The sequence below is a fragment of the Bombus vosnesenskii genome, unplaced genomic scaffold (genome assembly GCF_011952255.1).
Source record: "Bombus vosnesenskii isolate JDL3184/JDL3185 unplaced genomic scaffold, Bvos_JDL3184-5_v1.1 scf7180000013403, whole genome shotgun sequence".
NCBI lineage: Eukaryota > Metazoa > Arthropoda > Insecta > Hymenoptera > Apidae > Bombus > Bombus vosnesenskii.
Window position 1 is genome coordinate 329,817 of NW_022883026.1, and position 16,724 is coordinate 346,540.

General features: G+C 42.9%; 2 protein-coding genes and 1 pseudogene across 2 annotated transcripts; 1 reads left to right on the forward strand and 2 right to left on the reverse strand.

The window, feature by feature from the left end:
- Positions 1-2,412: 2,412 nt before the first annotated feature.
- On the reverse strand, positions 2,413-8,894 carry LOC117237855 (toll-like receptor 7). Its single transcript, XM_033502240.1, has one exon. The coding sequence runs from the start codon at positions 8,083-8,085 to the stop codon at positions 3,910-3,912; it is 4,176 nt and encodes a 1,391-aa protein (XP_033358131.1). The 5' UTR covers positions 8,086-8,894; the 3' UTR covers positions 2,413-3,909.
- A 1,022-nt stretch (positions 8,895-9,916) lies between these two features.
- LOC117237868 (cell wall protein DAN4-like) lies at positions 9,917-12,658 on the forward strand. The gene is made up of 3 exons (XM_033502276.1): positions 9,917-10,079; positions 11,016-11,495; positions 11,640-12,658. Exons 1-3 carry the CDS (start codon positions 10,013-10,015, stop codon positions 11,732-11,734), a joined length of 642 nt encoding a protein of 213 aa, XP_033358167.1. The 5' UTR covers positions 9,917-10,012; the 3' UTR covers positions 11,735-12,658.
- Positions 12,659-13,255: 597 nt separating this feature from the next.
- On the reverse strand, positions 13,256-15,125 carry LOC117237844 (annotated as a pseudogene).
- Between the last annotated feature and the right edge of the window lie 1,599 nt (positions 15,126-16,724).

The following is a 16,724-nucleotide window of genomic DNA, read 5'->3' on the forward strand; positions in this document are numbered from 1 at the left end:
AAAGAAAAGAGGGAAGCGGGGTAGCGGGAAGCAGGGGCGTAACTGTCGAAGGCGGAGGTGAAACTCGGCGCAAAATTGATTTCATTATCGATAAGGGAGTTACCGATCGAAAGAGCAATATACCAACGGGAAGATTACTACTATTTTGTTGTCGTCGAGAAGAGGGAAGGCGAAGGTATGGCGAGATAGGGGAAAAAGGAAAAGAGAAAGAAGAAGAAGAGGGAACAAATGGGATGTAGGAAGCGTGTAAGGTACGTAAGGCCGGTATGTAAATCGCGGAGCATACCGGAGCATACAGGGATCGGATGCAGGCCAATGTCCTGTCGGTTGCGCCATTGGGATCGGACGCGATCTTCAAGGCCGACAATTGCTCGGCTTTAGTCCTCAATGGTGTTTCGCAAGAACGACCCATATAACGAACTTGACGCGACGCGTGGCGCCCACCCCCTCCTCTCTCTTTTCATCTCCGGTGAAAGGTGCTCTCGCGAATCTCGAGGACGCTCGACCGTTTTATCCGTGAATTCCCTTTCTCCTGAATCGCGTGGTGCAGTAGTGAGAGCAAACCTCGTGCAATCGACCCGCCTTGTGCGCGCTCTTACCGGCACGATACGGAACGGAAATTGGCGCGCGGTTCTCGCGGATACCGCAAAGATCGCGCGCTCGCGCACCGCGCCGCACCACGCCGAGAATGCCCCGTAGACTCGATTCCCTGTGAGCCTATGGCTAGATTCGATCACGTGGCCGGCATAAGTACGGTGTGCGAGTAATTACAGCTGTACTTACATACCGCGGTGAACCGAGAAAACTGGTTTCCAGCGTACTGCCCACTCGCGCTCGATTACCGGAGCACCGCCCGAGTTATATTTTACGAATATCTATGCGATACTAGCGCGCTTAAACGACACCTGGCTGCTCGCTCGCTATACGTAGAAAAGAAGGGTAAAGAGGCGTAAACGAATGGACGAGCAACGAAGAACGAACGTACAAAGGGAAACAAAAGAGAACGAGACAGATTTCTATCAGCACTTGGAACAACTATGCGTTTAAAACTTTACTGACAAACTTTCCTCGGGCTCGTTTTATTTCCCTACACCTGGTAAGCTCTTCTCTGTGGAATAAAAACGTGTATTACACGTTGAGTACGTTGAGTACGCGACCGTCGTGTATAACTTCTTTTTTTTTTTCGCTGTCGTCGTTCTGCGAACGAGGTACGTTGAAAGATTTTCCCAACGAGGGAAATTGGCTTACGAAACGCGATCGAAGACAAAACGAGAAGCATATAGTACGTCGATAGGTACTCGGAACTCTCGACGACGATTCACGAATCTCTAGTTTGGTCGATGTTGAGAAGTGGGAATGTCGTGGATCGTTTGTCCGTTTGTCGAGAGAGAAAAAGATTTTCCAAATAGAAACATTGGTCTTTGTGGTACGTGGAGCCTGCGGCGGTGGAGTAGGCGCATTAATAATGTAAGTGTGCAGATGGTGTGCAGTGAGTGCGCGGTGGCGCTGACTAGGATCAATGTTCCGTTCGCGATCTATATAGTACATAGTACGGTATATGTAACGACAACGACGGTTATATGAGAAACAACACACTGTTACACAGGTCATTTCCATAGAATATATTTGCAAATATTCTGATCAAACGTGGGATGGAATATGTATTTGAAAACAAGCATACGTGGCGTAAACACACGATCAATTCGGCTTGTATCTCTTTCGATTTGTTTGAACAATACCAGGTAAAATATAGTGGCAAAAATACGCTATAAATGACGTATGACGATAACGTAGAGATACTCACTGGAAAAAAGGGGAGAACGAAAATGAAAAAATTTAGCGTCTTTCCATCGGAACAATAGGAAGGATGCACACTTACCTACTTACTTAAGTACCGCGTGAAATATTTACGCGTGACTAATTTCGTACGACAGACGAGAAAATTTGATCGAAACAAAGTATAATAGTATCGTGGGCGAGTTTCAGACCATCCACGTTATCCATATTACACAGTGGCAAGCGAACATACTTTCAAGAAACGTTTCCACGTGCTGTTATAGAGAAACGAAGATCGAAGATACATTGCCATCGCAATCCACTACGTGTTTATGGTTTCCCTCGGCTCGCGAACGTTTCTATGAAAGGATACGAGCGAAGGACTATGGAAATCAGCCTTCCGAGAAAAATCTGGGCAAGAACGGAAGTTTACACGCGGAGAAACTGTCACAGAGCGACAAGGATAGTCTTAGACTATCGAAGATCGGAAATGGCAAAAAAGTGGATGATCCGAGACTCGTACTACACTGTAGTATGTACGATGTGTATACAATATATTAGAGTATTCACGCGCGTAGAAATCAGTATGCGGATTGGGAAGCGGTTGCAGAATCGGGGTATAGGCTCGCAAGCGTGTAATAACGTATTTTATAAATTTATTCACATGATTTAAATAAATCAAGTATACAGTTAAGTTTACGACATACGCGCAACCTGTGTCGTGTGAGTTCACAGTATCGCAAAGCGCATGCTTCTCCATTTTTTCCGTTTCTCACTCATAATTACGAGCTTTGTTTCTCGATTTGTATTTTCGTAACTTCTTCCTCCCTTCCTTTTTATTCTTACGCGGCGAATAATATTTTACACGAGGCGAAACGTTTTGTGATATACATATTTACATATCGTACAGTGTTATCATCGGACCGGACATATAAAATTACAAAAAGTCATCGTCTATCTAGTCGAGAATTCAAAATCCAAGCTAAAACTCTCTCTCTTTCTACGCGCCGATAAAACCGTAACACGTCCGAATCGACGTATCGTTCCCTCTCGTATATGTATAGTTGATAGTTATAATATATATATATATACAATGTACACGTACGTCGACACAAACTTGCAACATTTTGCAATCTTATTTACATATTGCGTTTCCTTTCTTCCGTATAATAATAGATATGTACAAGAGCGTGGCCCTAAATCGCCATTAAAACCAATTTCACGGCGCAAAGGAGACGGCGTGTGTTTATACTTTATTGCTCGGTGTAAAGTCGTCGAGCCAAGTGGAAGAGGGAGCGGAGAAGAGAGTGTCCGTCGAACTAGATTCTCGCGAGACGCCATTCAGAAATTCGCACGATACAGTTTGTGTGCGCGCGCGCGCAATTAGTTGTACAACGAAAGAGAGAGCAGCCTGCTATAGACGGGGACCAGAGATAACGGGCGGGGGTGGGGAGGTACATAGAAGAGGAGAAAAGAAGAAAAAGAGAGACGGAATAGGGGAATAGACCGAATAGGGGAAAAAGGAAAAGGGATGGAAAAAGGGGGGATGGGGGAACAGGCAAGAGTGGAAAAGTGAACAATCACGCCTTTACCGATCAAACAAAGCAAGAGCGCGTTTCACGAGAAAAGAAAAAAGATCGTCGCGGACAAATATTTGGATAGTAGTCGCGTGTAACATAGTATATGCTTTGGACTAATCGCGCGTTCCTCTATCGCTACTAACAACGTCTCCCTCGTTTTAAGCACAGCCTGTGAAAAGGCGACAGCAGCTCGACGACGATCTCCCGAGGTACGTGTATAGTGGTGCGGCGAATCGAATTCGATGTTCTCTCCCGTTCCCCTAGTAACCATGGACACTCGATACGCGAATTAAAAATCGAGAAAATATATGTTTCGTTTATCGATTGTCCAAATTGGTTAGTCGGCTAGTTCGTTGGAGCCAGTTGGACGCTTAGATACTCAGACGCTCGGCGGTCATACCGTCCTCTTTGCGACAGGTAGTGAAACGGCAGTAAAATGGCAGTGAAACGGTAGTGAAACGGCAGTGGAACGGAACACAAAAAGCAAGAAAAGCTCCTCGTTCACGTTTATCCAAGGTATATCACAAGCAGAAGAGAATCGGTGCGCGCGAAGCTAGACGAGATAGGCCTGGCCGGAAGATGGTGGCGGTGGCGGAGGCGGCGGTTGTTGCTGTCTCCAGGCGGTTCTCTCCAGCGTGGAATAATCCGAGTCGATGGACGAGTATATGTGCTCGGACAGCGGTCTCCTGTGATCCTCGCTGCTGCCGCTGCTGATGGTGGTGTTGTTGGTGCCGATGAGATTGCTACCTGGCACGGTAACCGCGTCTCGATAGGCGTGATTGACGGTCAGCCTAGGCTGCGGGGACGAAGGTGGCAGCTGTTGCTGAGGCATGGAGACCGTGCCGCAAGAATAGGCGGGCGGCGCGTGTTGCAACATCAACGCGGTCGTTGGCGAGGACGACGAGTCTTTAAACAGAGATCTTTGACCACGTTCTTGGGCGCGTAGCGTCGACACGCTCGTCTTCTCGCTACCGATACAGTCCAACGTGTACGTGTTGATGTTACGCTTATAAACGAGGGGCGACGATTTACTCTCGACGGATATATCGGCGGGATTCATCATCGTATTGACCGATGACGGTATCGCGTATCGGAGACGTTCCCAGAACCTCTTCTCGCCCCAGGTAAGGATCGCCGCCGCGGTTCGAAGGTACGGTCGTAGCTCGGGATCGCGTTCCACTTCCGGGCACGCGTGTCCCGCTTGAACGACGATCAACTGCGCCGCTCGTCCCCGGAGTGCTTCGTGAAGCGCCGCGCGAAACTCGAAACGGGACCATTCGGTTTGCACGAAGTTACGAGTGAGAACTATGAGGACACGGCGGGACGCGTCCACCGCTTCTAAGATGATCGGGGCCGGTGCGGAAGCACGAAGTACGCATGGTAAGTCGCGATGATGCAGGCACAGCCGAAATCCTGCGGTGCCGTGCTCCAGTTCCATCGCCAACGAGTGCACCACGAAATCCTCGTCGTTCGGACTGTAGCAAACGTAACAATCGTAGAGGCGTTCGCGATCGGCGTCGCAGCACGCGGCGGCCATCGGTGCAGCCGCGGCCGGCATCGTCGCGGCTCCGCTCGACTTGCCCGACGGTTTGCCGGCCCGCAGAAACCGTAAACCGTACTTAGAGTACGCCCACGCACCGACCGGTTCGCGGAATATAAAGGCGAGCACGACGATCACCAGAATAACCAGCACCGCCGAGAGCGTTGCGGCCACCAGAGGCAAATAATCGGAAACCATGATACTCTCGATGACGCCACCTTGAGAAAAGTAATCGGAACAGACCGTTTCGTTGACGTTCAAGCGGCGCCGGTACGCTGGTCTCGCGTCCCCCCCGTAGTAGCACCAAACGTCGCTAGCGTCCACCACCTTATGCGCGTTGTCGGAAACCCACGAGGACAGCTCTTGCAAGAACTTGCATCGACAGGACCACGGGTTGCTGCCCAGAGACAGCTCGACGAGGCGAGCGTTCAGAGTGACCTGCCATACCGGAAAAGTCACCAATCGATTTCCACTGAGTCTCAATATCTCGAGCGAACGCAACGGCAGGAAGGTCAGGTTACCGATGAATCCGATCAGATTGTTTTGCAGATAGAGTTCGCGCAGATGGGACAACCGTTCGAATTCGAACCCCTTCAGCTCGCGTATCCGATTGTCTTCCAGATGAAGAATCTGCAGATTGTTCAGCCCGTTGAACGTACGGTTCTGGATCGATTCGATGCCACTGGCGTTCACGTACAGCACTCGCATGTTCTTCCGTCCTATGAACACGTGGTTCTGCAACTCGCGCAACACGTTCCCGTCCAAGTAGACCTCGGTAGCGTCCATCGGGATCCGCCGCGGTATCTCCTCGACGGTCAGGCCGGAGCAATCGACGGCGTTCGTGTTCCATGTGCGGTCGTTGTAACACTTGCAACCTGCCGGGCAGGTCATCTCACAGTCGCACGCGTCGAAATCACAGCAATGGCACAGGGCGAAACAATGGGCCTCGTAGCGGCAGAGAAACTGCTCGGACCTGGCCGTTGACGCGGACACAATGGCTACGCCACGTGGTCCGGATGTACGACACATTACGTTGTCCAAGTCCATGATACGTGGATACTCCCTGGTCGATGTCTGATTGTTGATCGCTGGCAGCCAATCCATCGAACAGTTGCAGTTGAACGGATTTCCACCGATGTAGAACTCCGGCAGAGCTCGATCTTCCGGTACTTTAGTCAATAGCAACGACGTCAGCTCCATCGTCTCGATCATGTTCGCGTACATGTCGACCCTGGTCAGGTTCTCTTTGTCCCTGAACGTGTTAGGTCGTACCAGACTGATGTAGTTGTTATTTATGAACAGTAACTCTACGCTGTCCGGCACGGACAACGGGGACAACTCGGTAACACGGTTGTGGCTGGCGTCCAAGGTTTTCACCTTCGAGTCGCGAATCTTGTAATAGTTGCCCAAGCTTTCGATAAAATTCCCGTGTATATCCAACCATTTCAAGTTGCCAGGTATGAACGCGTAGTCGAACCACTCGATATGATTCTCCGACAGATTGAGCAGCAGCAAACTGGCGATATTGGTGAAAACGCCGTTAATGTCGGACAGGAAGTTTCCATCGAGTCTAATCGCTTCGAGTCGCACGTTCCGTTCAAAAGCGTATCTCTCGACGTGTTGCACCTTGTTTCTAGCTAAATTCAGAATCTGCAGATTTGGTAGATCCCAGAGCATGCCGCGCGACAGATTGCCGATGTCGTTGCCGATCAGTCGCAGACCCGTCAGTTGATCCAGATTGCGGAACGAGCCGTTGTAGAAATTGCTAATCCGATTCTCGCCCAAGTCGAGGGTTTTCAGGAGAGCGAGGTCGCGTAACGCGTCCGGCACCGACGTAAGCTCGTTACCACTCAGATCCAGTTCCTTCAGGTCCGAACAGTTGCGAAACGCGAGCGGATCGATGCTGGCGATTGCGTTGCCGGACAACGTTAGCCGATTCAGAACAAACAGACCGTTGAACAGTTGCGCTCCCACGGTGTGAAGCTTGTTGTCGGACAGCTCGAGGGTATGCAGATTGTAAAGTGGGAGAAAAGCGTTGCTCTCGATCCGATCGATCGTATTGTTCCTAAGATCGAGGATCTGCAGGAAGAACAGGTCCTTGAACATACGCGCGTCGATGTGCGTGAGCATGTTGTAAGAGAGGTCGAGAACGATCAGCCGAATCAGTCCGAGAAACGTTGTCTCGTCGACGCGGTCACTGCCGAGTCGATTGCCCGCAAGATTTAGCACGAGCAGCTGCTCCAGCCGGGTGAATATACCCCTGGGCAGGTCGCGGAGCCCGTTGTACGCCAGGTGTATCTCTCGAAGCTCCCTCGTACTGGCGAACAGACCTTCGGGCAACGAGTCCAACGAATTATAGCTGGCGTTAAATGTACGCAATACGGTCAGCCCTTGGAGCGCGTCACTGGCAATTTCGACGATCGAGTTCCGCTGCAGGTGCAACTCTTGCAGCTGACGAAGGCCAAGCAGCGGGCTGTTCTCTTGTAAACGCGTGATCTCGTTACGCGACAGATCTAGAATTCGAATGTCAGCGCGACACGGTGGCGAATCGTCGTCGGTTCCGTCGGCTCCCTCGACTACTTCCACTCCTTCGATCGAATCGCCACCGCGTCGATTTAATCCGATGTCGCTCACGTCGTGCAAACGATTCTCCGTCAGATTCAACGTTTGCAGATTATCCAGCGAGCAGAGTAGTTTCGCCGGCAACGCTTGCACGTTGCTCTCCACGATCTCCAAAGTGTGTAATTCGCGCAAACCATGGAAAGAGTCCGGCGCGAGTTCGAGAAAACGGCTGGCACCCCATACCGCGTTGAACGTTTGCACAGTCAGTTTCTTCAACTCGAGGAGCGGTTGAAACGCACCCTCTGGTATCCGCAGTACCTTACAGCCGTGCACGTGCAATTCGTGCAAGCTGGTCAGACGTTGCCAACTGTGAGCGTTGAAGCTACTCTCGAAGTGATGGACGTCGCTGCAACGTATCCGTAGCTTGAGAGCGCCGTCGAGCGACGCAACCAGACCGGTGATCGCGCCAGGATCCAACACTCGAAGGGTGCAGTCCGCGGACCGCGTGTCGTTCCCACCCTCTGACAACCACTTGCAGGAAGCTCCGGCCGATTCCGAGAGTATACTTGATGCCAGGCAAAGAAAAGCCGCGTTCATCAGCGTGATAAAAACATACTTCGCTGTCATCTTGCGTGACGATGGTTGCGCACGGCTTTTCGGTTAGTTCAGAGTCGAGAGACGGACGCGATCGCGATCGCGACCACCACCACCGCCACCACCACCAGCACAACCACCACCACCACCAACACCAACACCAACACCACCTCCTCCACCTCCACCTCCACCACCTCCGCCACCAGCCCCCGAGATCGGCTCTCAATCACTTTCCAAATCTAATCAAACTATTTTCACCCTTTCTCGCCCCCTCGCTCGCGTACACACTCGCACAGCGATGATGACACACGCACGCACATACACACGCAGGCGAGTGCGAGCGCGCGCGCGCTCATGCACCTCCTATCACGTAAGTACGGACCGGCCCATTTCTCTTGTCGTTTATTCGTAGGCCGGTGGCGAGGCACCCTGCCCTACGTTCCTCGACTCGTCCTTCGTCACTCGCTACCCTCGCTTCCAACTGTTCTTTCTTTCCAAAAGATTACACCTCCTCGTCGCTTTTATCTCGCGATCAACCTTCGTCGTCTATATCTTCCCTACCGAGAATGTTTTCACGCGGTTACATCAAGTAGTACGAGCACGCTTTAACGAAACACCGACAGAACGAAAACAGTTCGTACAAAGCCGTGTACGCGAAGCGACCGTGCACTACCGTACACTCGCTTCGCATCAACCACCAGCACTGATCCAGCAGACCGCTGACCGCGCATCATCGGCATTCCCGACCGTTCCTCTTCGATGTCTCGCTACAACGCCAGAGTGCGCCACTCTATTACAATATCCTGCAAACAACCCGCCACGAACAAGAGCAGAATGTAAAACAACATAACGTCCATATGCGCTTTGGTATGTGCACCTCACCGGTTTTACTCCACTCCCTGCTGGTTGGTTCATTTTTTCTCTACTCCAATTACAAGTATTATGCTAAGTTGTTAGAAGATCCCTTAGTCGATACTACTTCAAAATTTCAATCGTAAAGCTCTTCAAATATTCCAAGCAACGAATCATTTTCTTCCTTTCCTTTTTCGTTCATTTTCTTCGCTTTTCAAAGTTCGAATTTATCCCATTTTCATCTATTAAATACCGAATCTATCCTACCTTCCATAACGTTTTCACATATTTCGAATAACCCTGTACACGAGTAACCTACACATATAATGTATTTTATTCGAGAAAATTCCAGTATTCTCCGTTGCATTACGATATTTTTTTTCATCAAATAATTAATTTTAATTAATATATCATACAATAATATATCATACAACAATGTAGAGTGTAGAGGATATGTATATTGAAAAACGTTATACGAGTGAATTTACCAAATTTTTACCGATAATGCATGAAACAAAAATAATATCTACAATTTTTTGATTACGTCATACAAACCATTTACGGCCGCGATTCTTAATCTGTGATCCGCTGATCTCCAGGTGCTGCCAAGTCCTTACACACACATAAATTATTTTACTATCCAAATAAAAAAAAATTAATGGAAGTATACATATTTATTTATTTATATTGAATCTCTTCTCTCCAAATTAGAAATCGTTGATGAGTAATTAATGAGTATTTTAAATGCATATGTTTCAAGTACGTTACAACATTTAAATTCTGAATTAAGTCTTGAAGATTGGCGACAAAAAATATTGTTTGGAGGAGAGCCGTGGTAAACAAGAAATTAAGAATGATCTAGGGAATATATTTAAAAACCAAAGTTATACACATACTACGTATAGCGTCGCTACTGTCTTCGTACAGTTGCAATTGGTGGAAGTGGAAGCTGATGCTAGCGACAGCGATCAGTTCATTTTCAGCTTTGGCAGAAGCTTACGTCCTGCGTTTCTGTACTTGTTTGTATCGGGGAATCCATTCAACGACATCGGCCTTTTGGTAAAGATCATACGCGACTGTTGAGATTGTTCGCATTTTCGCCGTAAAAATGAGATTAGTGTATATAACCTGCGTTTTATTAGCTGCGGCAATTTGCTCCATCGCGGCTGACAATGGTGAGTATATACATATTAATATTTCACCATGTACATATTTGCTTCGTTAACTTTGTTTTTTAATTTACTAATCAATTCGGTACTGCGCCGTTTTCTTGTAATATTTTGTTCAAGCTACGTGTACCGTTGATGGCGCGTGCATTCATTTATTTAATATGTGCACGAAACATAATCGACTTTAACGGAAAATTCTCTGTCGAACATCGGTCATCTACGTGGCGTTTAATAAACGTTTTACATTTAACTATTGTTACGTTGATACATATTGAATCTATGTTTTTAATACTTCTCGAAACGTCGCGTAAAATATTCGATTTACGCGAGAAATAGTAATATACGTACTGGTTCGCGTACTTACAGGCATTTTTCGTTTGCACGCAGTGGCACGTTCACTTGTTTCGTATTACACAAGACAGACCCTTGCTATATTTCTCGATGTCTCTAGAAACATAGGCGTACCTAAAATCCCTCATCTTTTTATCGTCTAATCGTGTAATCGTTTAATCCTTCAATCGTTTATTCGCACTCTTTAATTAATAGTTGTACTATGTTGCTGTAGAATTTTACCATTATCGATTTTATATTTACGATTGTCTATACGCTTAGCCATACGGCAGGAGATTTTGCGATCTAACGAATATAATCGCTAAAGTTTATTAGATACAGTAAATAATCATCTTGCACAATTTTATTCATTTCTACGAGATCCTCAGCTCTTTTACGTGATATCGTTTTACTTCGATTAATTTTATTTTACGTTATTACCCATTTTTTAAAATGTACAAATTCATTTCCTTTTTAAACTGTAATAATTATATCTCGTTTATATTGTTTTCATTTCTAATTACACTTTTTACCTTTGTTACCTTTTTTATTATAAGCAGCTTCAAAGGAAAGATTTTATAATAATATATGTAATATTAATTCTTTACACAGCTGCTACGACCCAAGGAGATACTAAATCTATCAATCAGCAGACAGTGGATCTAGTCAATAGTACTGCATCTATTAAAAATTCCTCGAGTCCTGCTGCACTAGTTCAGGATTCTAGTACCAATGTAACTAAAAATGCAGATGTCAATGACAATATTACCAGTACCATTGCTACTATTCCTGCTACTAACACCACTATTGGTAACAAAACAAAAACCGATACTGCTCCTGACAATGATCATGGTACAGAATCCACCAATTCAACAACAACTACGATAACTTCAACACCTACAACTTCGTCAATAACAACCAAACAAACACCTACGCCTGAAAACTCTACATCTACGACTATAGTTACACCTACTACTACGAACAATACAACACCTATCGTTTCATCAACACCTATAACTACTCCAGTTCCATCATCGACAAAAATTGTTCCATCTTATACACAACGACACTTTGATGGACTTAGCTTTTTAGGTAAGTAAAAAACGATACATTCTGTTTGTATGTATTTTGTTGCTTCCTCAAATAGTCATTTTGCTTGGAGATATTAGAAATACACGCGTACATTGAAACTTGCGATGTTATCACATGATTAAGTAAAACGTTTCCCTTTTGTAGGTGGCATCATTTTAGCTACGTGTTTAATGGCAATCAGTTTTGCCACTTGGAAAGTCTATAGAGCATTCAATGAACAAAACTACCGCACACTATGATACAGATATTGTCATCGCGAAAATTCCATTTTCCAATAAGTAAATGCAGTCGTTCGAACTGGAAACTATGAATTTTACCATAATAATATTACGTATTTTTATAACGCACTTAAGTGTCGCGTGGTTTAAGTGCTCTTAGTAATGTGATGTGCAAACGCGAATTTCGTTTCTTTGTACCCAATTACAAAGACGAGTTACATGCATTATAGTATTGTCTCTTCGTATGTTCGCACGCGCATTGTAATAGTGTTTATATTTATGAAAAAGAAAGAACGAATACTATGTGCATAGAAGAAGAGGAAAATGTAAGAGAATCTTGAGGACGTGAGAGGAGGAGAGAAATAGAAAAGCAAATATAGTATTACTATGCGCATGCGTAATTCGCGTACGCAAGTTGACGACCAATCAAATACACATTCCATCAAAAAGATCAATTTTGCACTATAACAAGTCCACGTAATATTTTCTGCTCAAATGAAAATTATTTCGTAAAACTCTTCTATTTTTCTTTTATTGAACTCGTTTATCAGCTGTTGCCATACGTAAAAACAATGGTTAAAATAATATAAAAACGATGAAATATACACAGATATAAAGGTTCCTATGTGTATATTTATAGCAAGAACAAAATATGTAAAAGGATTAAGTATGAGATGTTTAAAAGAGTTTGATTAAAGTTTAGGAGATTTGCACATAAATAATGATATGGTATGAACGAACTCCAGTATGAAATATTTTCTATGATTATATTCTTCAATATTACTTTTCTCACTAAGATGACATTTAATTATTAATTTCGGGTGTGAAGAATATTTTATATTCTAAGGGTATAAGGGTCGTTCGTACGTATAAATTATAGATACTCCTGTACATGCCTTCATTAAATGATATTCTTGTTGAGGAATTTTCGTACGAGTCAAAAAAGAATTGAAAGTTTTTAGTTTCGATTTTTGTACCTGTTGGGAGACATAGTTATATGATTACAACAAATGTTGAAGTTGGTATTCGCCTCATAAGGAAATGTAATATGCTAATTAATATTTTACTTAATATAATCGTATAATACGTATTTTCATTTATATTTAGACTTTTGTTTCTTTCTGATACGAGCAAAATGTATAGAGATTTAGTTTTCGTTTATTTCATTCCATTTTTCTTTCTTTTCTTTTTTTTAAATAAGTATTTTATTTTTAAAAGAAGGTAATTAAATTACCAATGTGACGATAGATGTACCGTAATTGATAACACTGGCCCCTAATATATCCTTCTATAGTTTCGAATATGTTTTTGATACGTTTAATATCATCGGGTAAAAAATTTAAGTGTTTATACGTAGAACGATGATTTTCTCGTAAGAGTTTTCCTATAATGTACGTTATGAACGTTAAATCGAAGTTTACAGAGAGACGTAACGAGAGTTGAGTTATTTTTAAGGAAACATGTGCGGTACATAAATAAACTAATTTTGAAACATATTAATTGAAGTCGAATATGCGACCTGCTATTATAAGAAAAGATACCTAAATATATATATTTAAAAAAACTACAGCCTAAATAGTGTATTGTATTTACATTCCGTGTAATATTTTAACAAGCTATGTAAAATACTTGCTTATATGAATTATACGATATTAATACTACGCAATGGCAAAACAAAATATCAAGTTAATTAATCAAGCTACATGATATACCGAAACATTTGATAAATAATCCTACCCAATTCTTCCCACTGTTCATTTCTAATCGCATTCGTCATTTCCACTATTCTTTTATCCTCGTCAATCACATCATTGGCCGTTTCCATTGTTTCTTGCGGAAATAAAAATTCCATCATGGACACACCGATCGGATGAGTACGCCATCGAGACATTGTGTTCATCATTATCATAATTTCTTCGCAACATATTCGATTACGTTCGTCGCCACGCCGTTTCAATAATTTAATTTTTTTAACATTGTTTAATTCGATAAGAATCAATTGAACATCAATGGCGTTCCAATTGCATTGAATGCGAAAATCTCATCCTCGTTCCCGATAACAGAAGTTGAAACATCCGACATACGAACTTTACAAGAGTCTGACGCTAATTTCTCCACCAAGTGACATATCAACGTCTTCCCCATAACATTGCCCGTATAAGTATTTGTAATCGCTTCAAAAAATGTATACAACGCCACGACCAGGGCGGAGCTGCTTCCGAGGCCGTGTTTGGCTGGTAAGCTGGATACAATTACGATTTGAAAGCCAGGAACGTGTGCTGTTAACAATATTGATTCCATTCAACCAACACGTGTTTCGTACGCATTTTTTACGTCGCGTTGTTGCTATTTGTTTACTTGACTGTGAGTCTCGGAAACATTAAAAAAAGAATTTGATTACATAGATTTTTCTTCCTTTCAATACCAGCAGAAATTACCTAAATTATTAGCGAAAATATAGCTAATATAATTAATTACGCATGGATAATGAAAATTCGATTAACGAAAAACGCGTTAAACAATCTGCTGCGTTCAAAAGAATTTAATTGTCGGGGAGATTGAAAAACGAACTGGCTAATACCTCGGCTATCTTTGAAACTTCGTATCGTTCCTTTTAAGCAACGTATCCACGAAGTTTCTTCTACTAATGTGCAAAGATTTTCATCATCCATGCGTAACTTGAACATTTCCCCGTCGGTATTCGCCAAGAACGTTTTAACCTGGCACCATTTGCTGCCGTGATTGCGTTTACCAACCACTAACGTGACAAGTTGAATGGCCTGTTTTATTTCAAGGGAAGATAAACCAAGCAAATGTGTGCGTATGTATGTGTGTGTCGTTACACGCGTTATTGCTGCTTCCGTGCGGCACGATCGTAGGAAAGTACATATTCAGTGATCGCGCAAGCGAAAAGTCGGGACTCGCGATGAATCATCATCGCAGAAATGATTGAATTTGCAACTACCATGGATAACGATTTACTTTCCACGAGATTGGCGCTCTTGCCAGCTATGGTTAAACATCCGGGCGCAAATACCGCGCAGGTAGAATTAATCCATAAGAATTAATAAATTCCTATTCGACCAGAGATCTTAATTCATCCAAACTTGGAATTTTTTTGGACAAATGCTCGTTTACATAAGGTTTCGCCAATTTGCAGTAATCCTTTAAAAACTGTATCAGATGAAACGATATGATTGAATTTACAACGGTTTCTTGCATGAAGACACGTAAATTATTAAACGTGAAAGTAATACGTATATTTAATTAACACGCGTATTATCATCACGATTTATATTTAACCGCAGTTAATCGTAATTATATTAATTTTTGTTTCTAATTCTTAGATCTTATTCTTTTAAAATTTTGGAAGTTTCATAGCAGAAAACTATATCTTACGCAGTAATGACATTACTATTTTATTAAATTCATAGTTGTACGACTATATGTAAACACAATTACGTGTATGGAATATATGTGTAGGGAAATTTCGAAAGACGAGACATAAAAATAAGCTTTTCTGTACTATCTAGTTTATATTTAAAATTATATCATCGACTTCACAAACTTGAAATTTCTTTTGAAAACTAAAATACGTTATATATTTTGTCCTATCGAAGGATCGAATCGATCGGACCGTTTACGAGTTAACAAATTTACGCTCAAATATATCGTGCAATATCATATGTATATTGTCCACGAACGATTCGATGGAAACTCTTACTTTATTGCTCGATAAATTGGCTGGCATGGAAGCGATACACGCCGTATGGATACTGTGGGATTTATCGTTTATTCTGAGAAAAGTCATCTAGCTAGAATTTCCCCAAGTGTTACGAATCAGCATATCTTTGATTGACATTTCTGACATTCCGGAGAAACGAACGAAACGCTTGAATCCCGGAGCCGGGACTTTGGCTTTTCTTTCGTCGTTTTGTTTTGCGCGTCATAGGGCAACGTAGGGAACGAAATCGTGCGAACCGTGCGTTTTCTCCTTGAACTGTGCCTGCAAAAATCGATCTAACACCACATATCGTGGTGATTGCAATTTTTCTCGTTTCTCCGTCTCATTGGTTTCGCTCCTTCTCTCCGATTATGCAAATGATGTCGAAACGTGACATTCACGATGCTTTCGTAGAAGGGAGATACCCGAGACTGCGGAACAACGCCATAAACTGAGAGAAGTGAACTACATGTTTCTAACACGTGATGAAAATATCAATGTTTGAAAACAGCGTGGTCCTTAGATAGATCATTGTCCTTTGTTTTTTTCTTGTTTGTCAAAAATATTTCCTTCCTAAACGGGATTACACGTTTTCGAAGACTCTTCCTTTTTAACCAATTAACTACATTCGACGTGTAAACACGTCAATCCAAAACTTTATTTCGATCCCGTTGACGTGTATACTCATCATGTGAAATAAAAAATTACTATTTACTATAAAAACTCAAAATTTTAATAAAAAATAATATAAATGACATTTAGTGGTATGTTTCCTTTATACTTTCAGTAAATATCATGTATTTTATAAAAAAAAGTTTGGTTATATGATTATTCCCTTAAGTGCGTATATCGACTATTCCCCGAATTGTTTTGTGTACTTTGCTGTGTATATCAGCTATTCCTCGAATTGTTTTGTGTTTTATATCAGCTTATATAACTTTATACCAGCTACACCATTAAAAGCAAATCCACTTCGAAGATGTGCCATCTGTTCAAAAAATGGAATTCGTAAGGAGTCACCATTACTGGTGCTCGATTTGACGAAGTGTCACTTTATGTGGTATCTTGCTTCAAAAAATACGATACTGAAATCAACTGAATTTCTTAAATTTTTCTTTATGAATTTTATTATTTTTTTGGCAATTTTTAAGTTCGTAATGACAATACCTTTAACAACAATGAATTGTTCATTTTTTATCGAATAAAAATATAATCCTTCATCATTTTGACTTACTTTTTTCGTAAAATTTATAAAAAGAACATTTGTTCTACATTCGACGTGTATAT